Below are 20,016 nucleotides of genomic sequence, written 5' to 3'. Positions count from 1 at the left end.
CTGTGCCTCAGTTTTCTCACCTAGATGGTGGGAATTAAAAATAACACAGATTTCAGTAAGTCAGACAGAGAAAGACAAATATAATATGGTATTGCTTATATGTGGAATCTAAAAAAAGGGTACAAATGAACTTATCTACAAAACAGAAATAGAGTTACAGATGTAGAAAAAAAACTTATGGTTACCAGAGGGTAAGGTGGGGGGAGGAATAAATTGGAAGACTGGGATTGACATATACACACTACTATATATAAAATAGAACTAATAAGGACCTACTGTATAGCACAGGGAACTCTACTCAGTACTCTGTAATGACCTATATGGGAAAAGAATCTAAAAAAGAGTGGATATGTGATATACGTATAACAGATTCACTTTGCTGTACACCTGAAACTAAAACATTGTGAATCAGCTATACTCCAATAAAAATTATAAAAAAATTTTTAAAAAGTCCACTTTAAAAAAACCCCACCTATTTCATTGGGTTGTTGTAATGATTAAATAAGGTAGTATTTGTAAAGCAATTAGAATAGTGCCTTGAACACGGTCAATACCATAAAAGTTTGTCATTACTATCATTATGATTGTATGTGGTCTTCACTGTTATTCCTGTTTTACAGATGAGGAAAAGGATGTTAAGCAACTCACCCACGATCATGGAATGAGTCAGCGATAGACCTGAACCGGAACCCAGGGCTCTGCCATCCTGTCCAGTGGTTTTTCCACTCCTAGCACTGCCTCCCAACTTAACTAAATACAAGCAGAGGGGTTGTTGCAGGCCTTGGGATGTCTGTGCAAGAAGAGGCCGGGCCCGGCATAACTCACATTCTTTCTTTCTGAGACTAAAAGAGGGATCTGTAGAGGAGGAATTTCAGCAACTTCAGAGAAGCATGTGAAACATTCTACAACAATTCAGTCCAGTTCCATTTCATGAACTTCTACTAGCATGTGAATTTATCTTTCCGAGCTACTTCTCTTCCCTTCCATCCCAGACTCAGCATCCCATCCCAATCCACATCCCCATCCGCATCACCATCACCTGTCCTTGGATAGCTACAGGAACTTCCTACCTGGCATCCCTCCTTCAACCCATTCTCCTAACTAGAGCCAAAGACATTTTTTAAACATAAGCCTGCTCAGGTTAGTTCCTGATTAAAATGTTTCAATGGCTCCCCATGGCTCTAAGGACTGGGACTAAACCTTTTCATAGGGCTTACAAGACTGGTCCAGATTTGGGCCTTCCTTGCATTTCCTGTCTCATAGCTCAAGTCCTGGGCTCCTGTCAGACTGAACTTTCTTCAGTTCCTCAAAATAGAGCCCTGGTGTTGCACACACAATCCCCTCTCTCTTAACTGTCTTAGTCTGGCCAAGTCCTACTCATCCTTTAAGCTTCAGCCTAGAACCCAGCTCTTCTCGGAAGCCTTTTTGCATTTTTCACTCTACTTTTTGCCCCACTGCACACTTGATAGAATTTGTCATGCAGTATCGAAACTGCTGTGTCCTTGCCTATATGTCTCATTGGAATCTGGGCTCCCTGAGGGCAATCGCCATGTCTCTTTGATTCAGTGTTACATCTGGCATCTACCACAGGGGCTGAAGTGAGAGTTATTTACACACTGAAGATAAGTACAGACATTAGTTGAAACTGAGGAAATGGAGGCTATTCCCAAAGGGGAACTTGTAGGTAGAGAAAATAACATCATTAAGGGCAGAAACATTAGGGACATTCCCAGAAATGGTGAAAGAGACTGGTTAGAGGGTCAAGACGTGGAGGAGACAGTGGCATCACTGTGGGAAGAGAGAGTTAAGAAAGTGGGTCCAGGATGAGGGAGAAGAGGGGATTACAGCAGAAGAGAGGGGATTACTGATGGAGTTAGCTTCCAGGGTACGTGGATGTGGATTAGGGTTACCAACTACCTGGTTTACCTGGGGCTGTCCCCGTTTTAAAACTGAAAGTCCGGCACCCTTGGAAAACCCTTAGTCCAGGTAAACCTGGGCTGGTCACCTTACGGTGGAATCAAGATTACAAGAGGAGCCAGCTTTGGACAAGGGCTACCTCTCCCTGAGTTATGAGGGAAGGTAGAGAAGCAGAGAAAGCCAGGATTAAATAAAGTGTATGGGCTTTAGTACCACGGCTCTCCTTGGCCTTTTTCTGCTTTGTTTTCTCTGATCCCACCGGCTGCTCACCTGGAGTACCACCCACCGATAGAGGGAGGAGCGAAACAAACAAAGATAGATTCCCCTCTAGCTCTCCCAGGCGAGCTCTCTATGGCGCCTGTCAGCCTAGCCGGGCGGAGGGGCGGGGTTTCATCACATGGGCGGGGTTTCATCACATGACCGGGGTCCCCGGCGCCGGCACAGGAGTGGTGGCCGTGTTGCCGTCGCCGGGTTCCGTTGCCTGCGCCGCTTCGCCTCCTCGGCACCTGAGGCGGCCGCCCGGCGGTCCTGCGGCTCTCCCTCTTGCCGCTGCGGGCCGCGGGACCAAGGCCATGTCCCGGAAGCAGGCGGCGAAGAGCCGGCCGGGCAGCGGCAGCCGGAAAGCCGAGGCCGAGCGCAAGCGGGACGAGCGGGCGGCGCGTCGGGCCCTGGCCAAGGAGCGGCGGAACCGGCCGGAGCCCGGCGGCGGCGGCGGCTGCGAGGAGGAGTTCGTCAGCTTCGCCAACCAGCTGCAGGCCCTGGGGCTGAAGCTGCGGGAGGTGCCGGGGGACGGGTGAGGCGGGCCCGGGAGCGCGGGGGGCGGCGCCGGGGGACCCGCCGGGCATGGCGACCGTCGCCGGTTCTCGCCCACCCATTCATCGGGCGGCCCCGAGCGCCAGCTGCGAGCCAGCCGTTTCCTAATGCAGGGGGTCCGGCGGCGAGCGAGGCGGCCAGGCCCCTCCCCTAGAGACGCTCGAGTAATCCCCAGTTGCCCTAATCGTGGCAGAGGCTCCAAGCAAACTGTAAAGGGGTCCTGAGAGAGAATACTGGAGCAGGTCTCCTTTAGATCGGTGCTCAGGAAGGCCCCCCTGGAAGGTGACATTTAAGCTGAGACCTGAACGAATGAGATGGAGCCAGTCAGTCGAAGAGCAGGACCGCGCGGAGAGCGGTCATAATGACCATCAGACGAATAGAAAGAGGCGTAAGCCCCACTTGGTATAACGCTTGGTCTCCTTTGAGTCCTTACTGTTGGATATTGCCCTCCTTTTACGCTTGGGAAATTAGGTCTGTGAGGGCCTGTTGTTTACTGAGCTGAAGGCAGCTTCTCTAATTCTTACTTCTATGGGCTTCAGTTTCTCTGTAAGCAATGGCGCTTACCCAAGTTTGCTTGGGGTTTAGACTGGAATCTGTGTCCAGCTTTTTTAGGGAACACGGGATAAATAAACGGGGTGGGAGGGAGGGAATGGGCGAAGGGAAGGAAAAATGGCCTCAGGAAGGGGCATATGGATCCAGGAGCGTGGAGGGAAGAAGAAAAAGGGTAGGGGAGAGGGCAGGAGATCAGCATCCCCATTGCAGGGGTAGGTAAAAGAGAGTCTGGATGCCAGAGTGTGGCACTCTTGAAGAGATAGTATTAATAACAGCCTGGTTGTTTTTGTTCCTCCCTTCATTTGGGCATTTTTGTTGAATGAATGAATGAATGAATGATAAAAATATTGTCGAGGGAGGCCAGCTAGACCCTCAGCAGGGCCCCTCAAAGAGGCATTTTCTTAGTGGAGTCGCTACAGTTAAAAGCTTGCTTTGCTGGGTCTTGCCTTTAGCTTAGTACCTTGATTTTTGTCAAATATAGTTAATAAATATTCAGGGCCTTAACTTATACTAAGCAAACTCACAAGCACAAGACATTGCTCTATAGACCGAAATACCAGCTGAATACTTTACGGTGGGATTTGGGCTGGGGTCTGCCTCTTCCTTGCGAATGATTGGTTTGCTGTGTCTGCTGTACTGGGCATGGGCTTCCCACTGGCAGGGTATCCAGGAAACTGAAGTACTCAACAGAAGATTGCTTATGAACAGGAATTGCAGCACAGAGATGCTGGGAACACATTGATGACTAAGATAACGTTCAAGCTTAGTAAGAGAGAGACATAACAGCAGGTCTCAAACATTTTGGTCTTAGGATCCCTTTACACTCTTAAAAATTACTGAGGACTCCAAAGAGCTTTGGTTTATGTGGGTTATAGGTATCAATATTTACTGTATTAGAAAGTAAAATAAAAATTAAAAACATAATACACAAACACACATTATATTAACTTTCAGAGTGATAACATCGAATATCATATATCAGGTAGCCTCTGGAAAACTCCACGGTACACTTGTGAGAGAATGAGAGTGAAAAAGATAAATAACATTTTAGTTTTGGACTCATGGATACCCTGAAAGGTTCTCAGAGATACCCTCCCTTCCCAAACTGGGCCACACTTTAAGAATGGATGATATAAATAATTAAAATGCAAGTTGATATATTCTTAACAGTGACTGATTATAGTGGTACTATTGAGAAGGAAGTTGCCAACACTCCCAGAAGTGGTCAGGGAAACCTTGTTCATTCAGCAAACGTTCATCGAAACCTACCGTGTGCTAGGTGCCTCTCAGAGGAGGTTGTACTCAGACTGGGTCATGAAGGACCAATAAAAATATGCCAAGAGAACATTCCAGGCTGAGGAGTAATACACGTAAAGGCACAGGAGCACATTATTTTTGAGACATCTGCAAGTTGTTTAGGATGACAGGAGTATAGGGTACAAGGGTGGAAGTCAGTGGCAATGAGGCCGCAGAGGCAGAGGCCAGCTTGACTGCAGTGCTCATGTCTCTCACTTCTGACGTCCCTGTTCTTTGGACAATTTAGATAGATATAATGATAATGATAATTTCTCCTCTGGGGGCTCCATGAAGCTAACCCCTTTCTGTTCACAAATTCTTCCCATGGGTGCCATGGACTGTTCAGCCCTCTTTAGTATTGTGGTACTTTTGGATATGATGATGACAGGCTTTATCACTGTGCAGTGGATGGTGCTTCCTGTGTACGTTACAGGTTAGTAGGTATCAACAGATTCTTTTATTTGTTAACATTTATTGAGTACTCTTGGTGAAATATAAAGTTATGGTAATAAAACAATAGTTGACAATCTCCACTCTTCTGTCTTTCCATTCTGGTCTGATTACAATATTGAGTAGCCTGAGATAGCATCTCACACTATATAGGCGTATTCATTGTTGGCAGTATGGTACTTGTAGCATTCTGGAGCCTTCGGGTGCTTGGGAAGAAATTAGCTTGTGTTCTCTAATGTAGCCTTTACGTGAAACGAATCAATGTAGCGTAGATTAATCAGGGAACTACTTATGGATTTTTGTAATGCATCATGGCCTGCCTTCATATTTGTTGTGTGATCTGGAGGGTGGGCCCACATTAATTGGATTCAGTTTCAAAACAAGAAATATTATAACCTTGATGTTGTCCTTAAAAACATGATTGGATGTAGCGTGAAAAGAATCGCTAATTGGATTAGGCGGTACAATGTTAACATCTCTCTGAACTATATCCAGTTGTATCTTCCTAAATGTAGCCTCAAATTACATTGCTAATTAGTAGTGTTCCAATATTAAAGCATTAAAGAATCACTAATTTTAGCCATTTATCTCTGTCTCAGGTTGTTTTATTTTGAAAGTTTTACCTTATTTTTTATAATCGTAGGATCTTAGTGCTAGAAGGGCATTCACACTTTGTCATCTTGTCTGATTGTCCATTAGTACCTGCATCACCTGTACAGCAGCCTCATCTTTTGTGTCTGGCTCAGTGCTTTTCAACCTTGGTGGCACAACAGAATCACTTGGGGAACTTTGGAAAGAATACAGCGCCTGGGCGCTCCCTTAGATCAGCCACACCAGAATCTCAGGCAGTGGGGCCTGGTTAGGGATAATTTTAAAAATGTCCACATGTGATCCTAATGTGCAGTATAATTGAGAACTGTTGATTTAGAGTCTAGATTCTAGACTAGTGTTTCTCAAACTTTAACATACAACAGAATCATCTGGAGGGCTAATTAAACCCTCAGAGGGAAGAGATTGCTGGGTTCCCAACCCCAGAGTGTCTGACTCGGTAGGGCTGGGGTTGGGCTAGGGGGCGCAGAATGTTCATTTTGAACAAGTTCTCAGGTGATGCTGATGGTGCTAGTCAGGGGTCACACTTTGAGAATCAGTGATTGAGACCAGCACTGTCTGATAGAAATAAAATGGGAACCACATATGCACAATAATTAAAAATTTTCTGTTAGCCACCTTAAAAAGGTAAAATGAAACAAGTTTTTAAAATAATGTTCAAAAGTGTAAGTCTTTTACACTTACAACACACCTCAATTTGTATTAACCACATTTCAAGTGCTTAGTAATCACCTGTGGTTAGTGGCAACCATATTGTATAACACATATGTAGGCAACTCCTGAGGCTTGTCAATAGAAATGTACAAAATCCTTAGTCTGTGCAGTCCGTCTCTATAGACCTAAAATAAAATTACCTTTTATTTGCCAAAATCTATGTCTCTGTAGCTTCCTTGTTTTAGTTTAGTTTTATTGTACAAGGATAACATTCCTTTCACCATGACGAATAGTTGGAGGCAGCTATCATGTCCCCCTGAGCTTTCTTTAGGCTAGAAGTCACTCGTTGTTTATGTTCTTCATATTATTTAGTTTAAAGCCACATCAACTCATCTGAACCTATCTTAAAATGTAGTAACTAGAATCACATACAGTACTTTAGCTGGGGTCTGACCTCAAAGAACAGAAAAAAACCTGACCCCCTCTCCCCCGACTTTTCTGCATACTTAACTGCCATTACTGCAGCTTAAGAGCCCATTAATTTTTTTAATGTCTGACGTTGCAGTATTGTCTCATGCTAAGTTATTGAGCACCCAAAACCCTTAATTAATGTAATTGGTTATTTTTATGAACTCAAATGCAAGACTTTACATATATCCCTATATGTATGTGCAGTGGTTCTGAAGCGGGCATGATTTTTCCCCCAAGGGAACATTTGGCAATGGCTGGAGATATTTTTGGCTGTTACAACTGGCGGGAACATGGTGGTAGTGGTGTTACTGGCATCTAGTGGGTAGAGGCCAAGGATGCTCCTAAACATCTTCGAGTGCACAGGACAAAGGATTATTCCAGAATGTCAACAGTGTGGGTTGGGGGGGTGGTGAGAAGCCCTGCTGTAGTGTATTGGGTGAGGGTGTGGACTCAGGAAACAGCTGGGGCCTCCTAGAGGCCCTTTGGGCGCTGGCCGCGCTGTTCTCGTGAGGATCGTGAGTGCTCTTGCTGGACTCCCTAAGGGAACCTAGGTTGTTTGTAGAGTTTGTTCACATTTCATGTGCTACTATCTTGTAACTCTGTCAGAAAAGGAAGTGATTTGTCTATCTTGATTTTTCATTTTGACTACTTATTTTTAGTGAGCTCAAGGAAAGTTTGGTAAATATAGAAAAGTATATCAAACTAAGTTTAACAAATAATCCTAATTCCACTCCCCAGGGATAACTGTTACTAACATTTTGGTGCCTGCGATTGAATCCTGGGTCCACCACCTACTGATTTTGTGACCTTGGGCAAGTTACCTTAGGGGGACAGTAATAGTGCCCATCTCATAGAGTTCTAAGGACTAAACACATTTAATACATATAAAGTGTTTGGAACAGTCCCTGGCACATTATTGTAAGAGCTGTTTAAGTGATGGTTTCAGTGCTTTTTCTTTGCATACGTTTGTATGTGTTTCTGCATCTGTGTGTATAGTATACAGATGAACGTGCTTGCACTCATGCGGTATACACAGCTTGATACCTACTTTTTTGGCTTATGTGGAGAACATTTGCCTCTGTTGCTGAAAGTTCATGGAAAGCGTGTTACTTTCTGTAGAACACCATGAATTTTGAGATATCAAATGTAAAGCAACTAAATACGTAATTTTGCACCAAATCATGCCTTCTTTTAAACTGGATTCAAGAATAAACTAGTGGTGGCAGATGTTAAAGTTTTAAGAAAAGTTTGAGAGAGAAGCTGAAAATTGAGAACATCTTATCCATTAGCTTACTTTATTCCTGTGGTTGAAAAAAAACTGCCATTGTTAGATTTTATCAACAGACCCCTCATTCTAGTGTATAGAAATGTTATGTTCCAGTCCCTTCTAGAATGTTGCCCCAGATTGATGCAGAGTTTCTTGGATTCTAGTATGTAGAATCTGTTGTCTAAATTCTCCCCTTCGCCCTGCCAAAACAAACAAACAAACAAACAAAAAAATATATATCTCCTTATATGTTTGAAGAGATTCCTGCCTCTCTATACCTTTCTGTTGAAAACTCACTTTTCTGAGTTGAAAAGCAAAAAACCTCCGTCACCTATACATTTAGGTTTGAAGTCCTTCCAGAAGTGTGATGAGTTTATATTTTGGAATTAGAATATCATAGGTTTTCATTTGGAAGAGTAAACAGTTTGGTGTGAATGTGGACAACTGTTTGGCTTCAGAATGGCCATTTCCTTAGTTTTGAGGATACCAGATTGTGTTTGTCTTGTTTCCGTCTCTGTGTATCTGGGCTCTGTGTTTGTGGTGTAGTTTGGAACTTTAGAAGCCTTTAAAGGGTTTGAAAGTAAAGATAACTCTTACAATTTATTACCAGCATTTTAATTTTAGAAACAAAACAGAAAGAAAACTTGGAGAGTTTTCATTTGGCAGGAATAAGACCAGCATTGTGGCTCCTCGGCTGAGAGGTAAAGAGCCAAGGAGGGAGCGTGTCCTTGTGAACTATGCCTGTGTGTTGTCCCGGTGCTCTTCTTCCTGCAGCTTTCCCCGCTGTGTCCTTAGGACTCAAGAAGGATGTTCACTTCAGTTGTTTCTATTGGGAGCTTGACAAATTGCTGTCTTTTTGGTACTTGTTAGGTGAATAGCTGAGCAGCCATAGTGAAAAGGGTTTCAGAAAAGAGGCAGTAGATATGATTTCTTATTTTGGAAGGGGATCTGGGAGTCATAGCCCTTAGGTGTGGAATGACCTGTAGTGTCTGGCCCCTGTCTTCAGGTGGTTAGTATATCACCAAACTTCACTTGTTGAAGCAGTGAAGGTACAGAGAAGTTCAGTATCTCTCCTGAGTCAGCCAGCTGGTAAGTGGGGAATAGGATTCTTGTTTGATGCCTCTCAAAAAGGTAATGCGATTGAATATCTTCCCTAGTGCTCTCCCCTCTGGTATCTGGGAGGAACCTGGACAGTCAGAGTTGAGGCTTTATCTCTTTTCTGTGTGAAAGATTTCCATGGATGGCCTAGCATGAAGCATCATTGTTTTAGATGAACTAAGTTCATTTTTAAAAGATCTTGACCAGCGTTTTGTTTTGATAGCAATTGCCTATTCAGAGCTCTTGGTGATCAGTTGGAGGGACACTCACGAAATCATCTCAGACACCGGCAAGAGACAGTGGACTACATGATAAAGCAGCGAGAAGATTTCGAACCCTTTGTAGAAGATGACATTCCTTTTGAGAAACATGGTAGGTTCACCGTGGGACACTGGATCCTCCAGGAGTAATGCATTGGGTAATTAAATCCATCTGCATCCCCTACCCTCCCAGCTAGGGGTTTGATTACATAAATTATGGCATTCATTTATTCAACAAGTATTTATTTGTCTGCTCCATAATAGGCAGCGTGCTAGGCAGTTGGGAATCATTAGGTTTAGATGTAGATGCCATTAATAAAAATGATGATGTTGGGAATTCCCTGGTGGTCCAATGGTTAGGGCTCCATGCTTTCACTCCTGAGGGTGCGGGTTCGATCCCTGGTTGGGGAACTAAGATCCCCCAAGCTGTGTGGTGTGGCTCCAGTAATAAATAAATAAATAAGTAAAATCTGAAAAAAAAAATGTTGATGTTAATTAACCTGAAAAGCTATTCGTGACTTTTTTTTTTTTTCACACACACACACTGTATTTTATTTTTACAAGAGATAAATAGACTGACACCAAGCATTGTAAATGGATGACCACAACAAAAGCAACAATGATTGCAATTACCAAACATGAAACACACTCATACTATGTCATAATATTGACATTCAGTCCAGTAATCCTCCACTGTAACAGCTCCTTTACTTTGCCGTGAAAATTGATTTGTATATTCTTTGCCTCTGAGTCCTTGTGGGATTTTTCTTTTTTTAATTCATACAGAAAGTCACAAAAATTATAATCATCCTCATCAGTTCACTCAGTCCCATGTAATTAATTTTTTTTTTCATCTTGATCTTTTGTTAGCACTTTTATGAGTTCATCAGTTTTTCATTAGAGTTCTGAAAATGCTTATTCAGTTCAGCAGTACAGTCAGTTACCAGAAACCTGTACTTGTCAGTCTTTTCCATGAATTCCTTGCAGATGAAACCCTTTTATAGGAACATATTTGCAAAAGCATCAGAGTACACCCAGAACTGTCTGTAAATGACAAAAGACTTACAAGTGACCACGGTTAAAGATTTGATGAAAGTTCATAATAATGCAATTGACAAGGAAATTTAGTTATTTCTGAGATATACATTTAAAGTAATAACTAGAATTATGACATAACATTATACCAGAACATATAAGATTTTTAGAAATTTCATGTAATGTCTGAAACATTTATATTAACATATTTCCATACAAATAACCCAATGAAAGTTTAGTATTAGTTGTTTTGTTTGTTTCTTTTTTTATACTGCAGGTTCTTATTAGTCATCAATTTTATACACATCAGTGTATACATGTCAATCCCAATCGCCCAATTCAGCACACCACCATCCCCACCCCACCGCAGTTTTCCCCCCTTGGTGTCCATATGTCTGTTCTCTACATGTGTCTCAACTTCTGCCCTGCAAACCAGCTCATCTGTACCATTTTTCTAGGTTCCACATACATGCGTTAATATACGATATTTGTTTTTCTCTTTCCGACTTACTTCACTCTGTATGACAGTCTCTAGATCCATCCACGTCTCAACAAATGACTCAATTTCGTTCCTTTTTATGGCTAAGTAATATTCCATTGTATATATGTACCACAACTTCTTTATCCATTCATCTGTTGATGGGCATTTAGGTTGCTTCCATGACCTGGCTATTGTAAATAGTGCTGCAATGAACATTGGGGTGCATGTGTCTTTTTGAATTATGGTTTTCTCTGGGTATGCGCCCAGTAGTGGGATTGCTGGATCATATGGTAAATCTATTTTTAGTTTTTTAAGGAACCTTCATACTGGTCTCCATAGTGGCTGTATCAGTTTACATTCCCATCAACAGGGCAAGAGGGTTCCCTTTTCTCCACACCCTCTCCAGCATTTGTTTTTTGTAGATTTTCTGATGATGCCCATTCTAACTGGTGTGAAGTGATACCTCATTGTAGTTTTTATTTGCATTTCTCTAATAATTAGTGATGTTGAGCATCTTTTCATGTGCTTCTTGGCCATCTGTATGTCTTCTTTGGAGAAATGTCTATTTAGGTCTTCTGCCCATTTTTGGATTGGGTTGTTTGTTTCTTTAATATTGAGCTGAATGAGCTGTGTATATATTTTGGAGATTCATCCTTTGTCCGTTGATTCGTTTGCAAATATTTTCTCCCATTCTGAGCGTTGTCTTTTGGTCTTGTTTATGGTTTCCTTTGCTGTGCAAAAGCTTTGAAGTTTCATTAGGTCCCATTTGTTTATTTTTGTTTTTATTTCCATTACTCTAGGAGGTGGATCAAAAAAGATCTTGCTGTGATTTATGTCAAAGAGTATTCTTCCTGTGTTTTCCTCTAAGAGTTTTATAGTGTCCGGTCTTACATTTAGGTCTCGAATCCATTTTGAGTTTATTTTTGTGTGTGGTGTTAGGGAGTGTTCTAATTTCATTCTTTTACATGTAGCTGTCCAGTTTTCCCAGCACCACTTATTGAAGAGACTGTCTTTTCTGCATTGTATATCTTTGCCTCCTTTGTCATAGATTAGTTGACCATAGGTGTGTGGGTTTATCTCTGGGCTTTCTATCTTGTTCCATTGATCTATGTTTCTGTTTTTGTGCCAGTACCATATTGTCTTGATTACTGTAGCTTTGTAGTATAGTCTGAAGTCAGGGACTCTGATTCCTCCAGCTCCGTTTTTTTCCCTCAAGACTGCTTTGGCTATTCGGGGTCTTTTGTGTCTCCATACAAATTTTAAGATGATTTGTTCTAGTTCCGTAAAAAATGCCATTGGTAATTTGATGGGGATTGCATTGAATCTGTAGATTGCTTTGGGTAGTAGAGTCATTTTCACAATATTGATTCTTCCAGTCCAAGAACATGGTATATCTCTCCATCTGTTGGTATCATCTTTAATTTCTTTCATCAGTGTCTTATAGTTTTCTGCATACAGGTCTTTTGTCTCCCTAGGTAGGTTTATTCCTAGGTATTTTATTCTTTTTGTTGCAATGGTAAATGGGAGTGTTTCCATAATTTCTCTTTCAGATTTTTCATCATTAGTGTGTAGGAATGCAAGAGATTTCTGTGCATTAATTTTGTATCCTGCAACTTTACCAAATTCATTGATTAGCTCTAGTAGTTTTCTGGTGGCATTTTTAGGATTCTCTATGTATAGTATCATGTCATCTGCAAACAGTGACAGTTTTACTTCTTCTTTTCCAATTGGTATTCCTTTTCTTTCTTTTTCTTCTCTGATTGCCATGGCTAGGACTTCCAAAACTATGTTGAATAATAGTGGTGAGAGTGGACATCCTTGTCTCGTTCCTGATCTTAGAGGAAATGCTTCCAGTTTTTCACCGTTGAGAATGATGTTTGCTGTGGGTTTGTCGTATATGGCCTTTATTATGTTGAGGTAGGTTCCCTCTATGCCCACTTTCTGGAGAGTTTTTATCATAAATGGGTGTTGAATTTTGTCCAAAGCTTTTTCTGCATCTATTGAGATGATGATATGGTTTTTATTCTTCAATTTGTTAATATGGTGTATCACATTGATTGATTTGCGTATATTGAAGAATCCTTGCTTTCCTGGGATAAATCCCACTTGATCGTGGTGTATGATCCTTTTAATGTGCTGTTGGATTCTGTTTGCTAGTATTTTGTTGAGGATTTTTGCATCTATATTCATCAGTGATATTGGTCTGTAATTTTCTTTTTTTGTAGTATCTTTGTCTGGTTTTGGTATCAGGGTGATGGTGGCCTCATAGAATGAGTTTGGGAGTATTCCTTCCTCTGCAATTTTTTGGAAGAGTTTGAGAAGGATGGATGTTAGCTCTTCTCTAAATGTTTGATAGAATTCACCTGTGAAGCCATCTGGTCCTGGACTTTTGTTTGTTGGAAGATTTTTAATCACAGTTTCAATTTCATTACTTGTGATTGGTCTGTTCATATTTTCTGTTTCTTCCTGGTTCAGTCTTGGAAGGTTATACCTTTCTAAGAATTTGTCCATTTCTTCCAGGTTGTCCATTTTATTGGCATAGGGTTGCTTGTAGTAGTCTCTTAGGATGCTTTGTATTTCTGCGGTGTCTGTTGTAACGTCTCCTTTTTCATTTCTAATTTTATTGATTTGAGTCCTCTGCCTCTTTTTCTTGATGAGTCTGGCTAATGGTTTATCAATTTTGTTTATCTTCTCAAAGAAGCAGCTTTTACTTTTATTGATCTTTGCTATTGTTTCCTTCATTTCTTTTTCATTTATTTCCGCTCTGATCTTTATGATTTCTTTCCTTCTGCTAACTTTGGGTTTTGTTTGTTCTTCTTTCTCTAGTTCCTTTAGGTGTAAGGTTAGATTGTTTACTTGAGATTTTTCTTGTTTCTTTAGGTAGGCTTGTATAGCTATAAACTTCCCTCTTAGAACTGCTTTTGCTGCATCCCATGGGTTTTGGATCGTCGTGTTTTCATTGTCATTTGTCTCTAGGTATTTTCTGATTTCCTCTTTGATTTCTTCAGTGATCTCTTGGTTATTTAGTAACATATTGTTTAGCTTCCATGTGTTTGTGCTTTTTACATTTTTTTCCCTGTAATTCATTTCTAATCTCATAGCGTTGTGGTCAGAAAAGATGCTTGATATGATTTCAGTTTTCTTAAATTTACTGAGGCTTGATTTGTGACCCAAGATGTGATCTATCCTGGAGAATGTTCCGTGCGCACTTGAGAAGAAAGTGTAATCTGCTGTTTTTGGATGGAATGTCCTATAAATATCAATTAAATCTATCTGGTCTATTGTGTCATTTAAAGCTTCTGTTTCCTTATTTATTTTCATTTTGGATGATCTGTCCATTGGTGTAAGTGAGGTGTTAAAGTCCCCCACTATTATTGTGTTACTGTCTATTTCCTCTTTTATAGCTGTTAGCAGTTGCCTTATGTATTGAGCTGCTCCTATGTTGGGTGCATATATATTTATAATTGTTATATCTTCTTCTTGGATTGATCCCTTGATCATTATGTAGTGTCCTTCCTTGTCTCTTGTAACATTCTTTATTTTAAAGTCTATTTTATCTGATATGAGTATAGCTACTCCAGCTTTCTTTTGATTTCCATTTGCATGGAATATCTTTTTCCATCCCCTCACTTTCAGTCTGTATGTGTCCCTAGGTCTGAAGTGGGTCTCTTGTAGACAGCATATATATGGGTCTTGTTTTTGTATCCATTCAGCAAGCTTGTGTCTTTTGGTTGGAGCATTTAATCCATTCACGTTTAAGGTGATTATCGATATGTATGTTCCTATGACCATTTTCTTAATTGTTTTGGGTTTGTTTTTGTAGGTCCTTTTCTTCTCTTGTGTTTCCCACTTAGAGAAGTTCCTTTAGCATTTGTTGTAGAGCTGGTTTGGTGGTGCTGAATTCTCTTAGCTTTTGCTTGTCTGTAAATCTTTTGATTTCTCCATCGAATCTGAATGAGATCCGTGCCAGGTAGAGTAATCTTGGTTGTAGGTTCTGCCCTTTCATCACTTTAAATATATTGTGCCACTCCCTTCTGGCTTGTAGAGTTTCTGCTGAGAAATCAGCTGTTAACCTTTTGGGAGGTTCCTTGTATGTTGTCATTTTTCCCTGTTGCTTTCAATAATTTTTCTTTGTCTTTCATTTTGTCAGTTTGAATACTATGTGTCTCGGCGTGTTTCTCCTTGGGTTTATCCTGTATGGGACTCGCTGCGCTTCCTGGACTTGGGTGGCTATTTCCTTTCCCATGTCAGGGAAGTTTTCGACTGTAATCTCTTCAGATATTTTCTCTGGTCCTTTCTCTCTCTCTTCTCCTTCTGGGACCCCTATAACACGAATGTTGTTGCGTTTAATGTTTTCCCAGAGGTCTCTTAGGCTGTCTTCATTTCTTTTCGTTCTTTTTTCTTTATTCTGTTCCGCAGCAGTGAATTCCACCATTCTGTCTTCCAGGTCACTTATCCGTTCTTCTGCCTCAGTTATTCTGCTATTGATTCCTTCTAGTATATTTTTCATTTCAGTTCTTGTATTGTTCATTTCTGTTTGTTTGTTCTTTAATTCTTCTAGGTCTTTGTTAAACATTTCTTGCATCTTCTCGATCTTTGCCTCCATTCTTATTCCGAGGTCCTGGATCATCTTCACTATCATTATTCTGAAATCTTTTTCTGGAAGGTTGCCTATCTCCACTTCATTTAGTTGTTTTTCTGGGGTTTTATCTTGTTCCTTCATCTGGTATATAGCGCTCTGCCTTTTCATCTTGTCTGTCTTTCTGTGAATGTGGTGTTTGTTCCACAGGCTGCAGGATTAAAGTTTTTCTTGCTTCTGCTGTCTGCCCTCTGGTGGTTGAGGCTATCTAAGAGGCTTGATGGGAGGCTCTGGTGGTGGGTAGAGCTGACTGTTGCTGTGGTGGTCAGAGCTCAGTAAAACTTTAATCCACTTGACTGTTGATGGGTGGGGCTGGGTTCCCTCCCTGTTGGTTGTTTTGCCTGAGGCAACCCGACACTGGAGCCTACCTGGGCTCTTTGATGGGGCTAATGACAGACTCTGGGAGGGCTCACGCCAAGGAGTACTTCCCAGAACTTCTGCTGCCAGTGTCCTTGTCCCCACGGTGAAACAGAGCCACCCCCCGCCTCTGCAGGAGACCTTCCAACACTAGCAGGTAGGTCTGGTTCGGTCTCCCCCGGGGTCACTGCTCCTTCCCCTGGGTCCCGATGCGCACAGTATTTTGTGTGTGCCCTCCAAGAGTGGGGTCTCTGTTTCCCCCAGTCCTGTTGAAGTCCTGCAATCAGTTCCCACTAGCCTTCAAAGTCGGATTCTCTATGAATTCCTCCTCCCATTGCCAGACCCCCAGGTTGGGAAGCCTGACATGGGGCTCAGAACCTTCACTCCAGTGGGTGGACTTCTGTGGTGTAAGTGTTCGCCAGTCTGTGAGTCACCCACCCACCAGTTATGGGATTTGATTTTACTCTGATTGCTCCCCTCCTACCATCTCATTGTGGCTTCTCCTTTGTCTTTGGATGTGGGGTATCTTTTTTGGTGAGTTCCAGTGTCTTCCTGTCGATGATTGTCCAGCAGCTAGTTGTGATTCTGGTGTTCTCGCAAAAGGGAGTGAGAGCACGTCCTTCTACTCCGCCATCTTGGTTCCTCCACCTATTCGTGACTTCTTATTTAGTGGTGGGGAGGGAGGGGGGAAGCAGGTTATAAAATAATGTGTATAGATTGATCCTATTTTTAAAAGGTGTACGTACACAGAACCAAATTAGGAAGTCTGGAAAGATACTAACATTTTATGGTTAATTCCTGGCTCCATTTATTTTTCAGAAACCACTCACTCTTTCAACAACTTTTATTAAGGGGAGATAATAATAGGACCTAATTTATAGGGGTTTTTGGTAAAGATTAAATTAGTTAATACAATTAAAATAACTTCTTAGTAAGTGTCAGCCATCTGGGGATGATGGGACTATGAGTATTTAAATGATCTTCTGTAGATTTTTCTGATTTTTAAATGATCATGCATTACTTTTATAATCAGAAACATCAATAAAGTCATTTTAATTTTTCCCCCCAAACCCAAACACAACCTGGTTTCTTTGAGGCAAGTCAGTTAGTGACTTAAATTAGTTCCTTAATAGGCTCAAAGCTAGTAAGAAAATACTAGCTTTTAAGCTCTGATTTTGACAGATATTTACTGAGAATCTACTGTGCTGGGTGCTGATATATTTATGTTTTACAAATAACATTTTCATTACAGGTCTCACAGTCTTGTCTGTCTCTTATCAGGAAAGAGAATCATTCTGTGTTTTAGAGCGCTAACTCTGGGAACCATGTCAGGAAAGGATGGGGAGAGAGACTGAGAAGAGAGATGAGTTAGAGAGCTCTGCACATTGGCCAGATGAAAGCATAAGAGTGTCTCCACCAAGGCAGCTACTGGGGATGATGAGTGGCGTCCAGACCAAGACACAGTTTGGCAATATAATTGACAGGACTCGGGAGGTGATGGGGGGACGGGAGGGGTGGGCGAGACAGGAGATTCTGAAGTTTCTGTGTGGGGAAAGACCATGTTGCTGTACTGTTCATAAACTAGAGGGCAGCAGGAGGAAGACATTTGGGAGGGAAGCTATCTGTGATCCCAAAGCCTTTCTCTTTCCTCACTGGGAAAGAACTCATTCATTAGGCACAAGCAGCAAAAGGGAGACAGTAGCAAAACTCCTAGCGAGTAGTTTATTCTAGTCGTGGAGTTCTGATGGTCCTCTTCCTGGATCACTTTTTGTCTAGCAGGCACCAGTTAATCAGATGGTCAGCAGTTTACAAATTAAATGTGGGTGTATGGAGCAAGTTTGGGAATTTAATGCCATGTAAAATGAGTTGTGTCATTGATCCAATTAAAATATTTTAGGTGAAGAGAGTTTTTAGTTTGTGACTTGAAATTCCACTTTGAACATCTTCAGTGATGGTCATGTGGTAGATTTGGGGGTATGGCAGGACCTTAGGTGTACGGTGGGAAGGTGTTTCTATGAAATGTCGCTGTGCATGCCTGATGGTTGATTGGTGCTCTATAAGAGTTTGAGTATCATAGAAGTGGGAAGTGACTCTGACTGCCATAGCAGAAGGGAAAAGAAACCTAGAAGTCTGCACATTCTACTTGTGTGTCAGTTGAAGACTAGACTTGTTACATTTATCACTCTTATAGTTATGTTTTTAATGTCTACCTTGTTATACTATGAGATTCTTGAGGGCAGGGACTGTGTCTTTTCCCCACTGTGGCAATGGCTGGCACATGGTAGGCACTCATATTTGTTGACTGAATCATTGAATGGCTCACTTAACTCTTCAGGACCTGGTTACCCTTGCATCTGGCTGTGTCTTTAGGATTCTTTCTTTCCTTTAGACTGTGGCTTTGGAGAATCGGCATCATCTTTTCCCTAACTAAACAGATACCCAGATCAGAAACCTGAATGTTCTTAATGCCTTCTCTCCCTCCCTCCTCATACCCAGTCATTCACTAAGTCTTGTCACTTCTACCTCAATGTTTTTTTTCTCATTCTACTGTCTCATAGAATCAGGCCTCTTTGGCCATTTGCCCAGATTTCTTCAATACTCTTTGGACTGGTCTCATTGCCTCCTGACCCCTTCAGTTTGTTTTCCACATTGCAGCCAGAGTGGTGATCTGAACGTACATCGAATAGGTCTTCCCCTGTCTAACACCTGTTGGCAGCTCCCTGTTGACCTCAGGAAAGTACCAACTCTTTAGCCCTTTATGATCTGTGCTTTTCTTCTTTCCCTACCCTCTTCTCTTGTCATTTCCCAGTATATTTTCTTGCTTCCCCTCCCTGCCGTCTCAGCGTTCCGAGTCGCTGCCAGTGCTGTGTAGTCCACAAGCTCATCATGCTCTCTTTCTCACTTCTGCTTGGGACATCATCCATTCCTCTTCTGTCTGTCTGTCTTTTACCTGCCCTTTGGGAAGCAGCGTAGTTGTCTCAGCTGAGAAGCTTATCTGGTACACCTTACCTCCCCTCCCCACTGGTCAGACTGGCTTATGTTCCCCACCTGGAGTTAGCCAAGCTGCAAGGTTTAAGGACACAGTCTTACACAAGACTTCCCTGACTTCTGACACCAGCTGCAAGTTTGTGGTTTCCCAGAACCACTCTCAGGTTTGATAATTTGCTAGAAGGACTCAGAGAACTCACTGAAGGCTGTTATACTCACAGTTGTAGTGTGTTACAAGGAAAGAATACAGATCAAAATTAGCCAAATGGTAGAATCTGGGAAGGTTACACACTATACAAAGAGTATTGGCAACCAGGGACCCTCACCCAAACTTCACTGTCCAGAATGTTTATTAGGGCTTCATTATGTAGATGTTATTGATTGATTGCCTAAGTGGTTCAACTCAGTCTCCAGCTCCCCAGTCCCCCAGGTCTTTCTAATATCACACGGCCAGAGAGGTCCACCATGAGTCACCTCATGCATAAACTTAGCATCAGCTGTCAGCTGAGGCTGAGGGGCCTACTGTGAATGACAAAGACACCCCTATCACTTGGGAAGTCCCAAGGGTTTAGAGGTTCTCTCCCAGGAGCGGGGGGTAAAGGCCAGACCTCTCTTTGGGTAAGGCCACATTCTTTACTACATGTTTCTTTCCTAAAGCACCTACACATCAGCAGTGTCCATTTTCTTGTTGTTTGTCCCCCACTGGTTATAAACTCCTTGAGGGCAAACTGTGACAGGCTGTATAATGGAGTGGCCAGGAGCCAAGGTCTTGAAGTCAGGATGCCTAGGGTGAAACTCAGCTCTGCTGTGTACCGACTCGTGACCTTGGGCATAGTTGCACACTACTCTGTGCCTTGGTTTCCTCATCTATAAGATGGTGTACATGATAATACCTTTTTTCAGGGGATTGTTTTGAGGATTAAAAGTGATTTGTGAGTTGGTGGGAATGTAAATTGATGCAGCCACTATGGAGAACAGTATGGAGGTTCCTTAAAAAACTAAAAATAGAACTACCGTACGACCCAGCAATCCCACTACTGGGCATATACCCTGAGAAAACCATAATTCAAAAAGAGTCATGTACCACAATGTTCATTGCAGCTCTATTTACAATAGCCAGGACGTGGAA

At 41.9% G+C, this 20,016-nt stretch overlaps 1 protein-coding gene across 9 annotated transcripts in view; it reads left to right on the top strand.

The window, feature by feature from the left end:
• Positions 1–2,328: 2,328 nt before the first annotated feature.
• OTUD3 (OTU deubiquitinase 3) overlaps positions 2,329–20,016 on the top strand; it is a 39,724-nt gene continuing 22,036 nt past the window's right edge. For 6 of the 9 annotated variants that reach the window (XM_082354075.1, XM_082354076.1, XM_082354073.1 and 3 more), the window contains exons 1-2: positions 2,330–2,710; positions 9,351–9,499. In XM_082354075.1, the coding sequence (XP_082210201.1) occupies positions 2,334–2,710; positions 9,351–9,499 (526 nt within the window). In that variant the 5' untranslated portion in view covers positions 2,330–2,333. Of the gene's footprint in view, positions 2,711–9,350; positions 9,500–20,016 lie in introns of all 9 variants that reach the window. The other 3 variants (XM_082354077.1, XM_082354078.1, XM_082354079.1) reach the window with 2 other exon arrangements.

The sequence above is a fragment of the Balaenoptera borealis genome, assembly GCF_965194805.1.
Source record: "Balaenoptera borealis genome assembly, chromosome: 1".
In the NCBI taxonomy this organism is placed as follows: domain Eukaryota; kingdom Metazoa; phylum Chordata; class Mammalia; order Artiodactyla; family Balaenopteridae; genus Balaenoptera; species Balaenoptera borealis.
The sequence above is the reverse complement of the archived record's forward strand: the minus strand, read 5'-3'. Positions and strand labels throughout refer to the sequence as shown.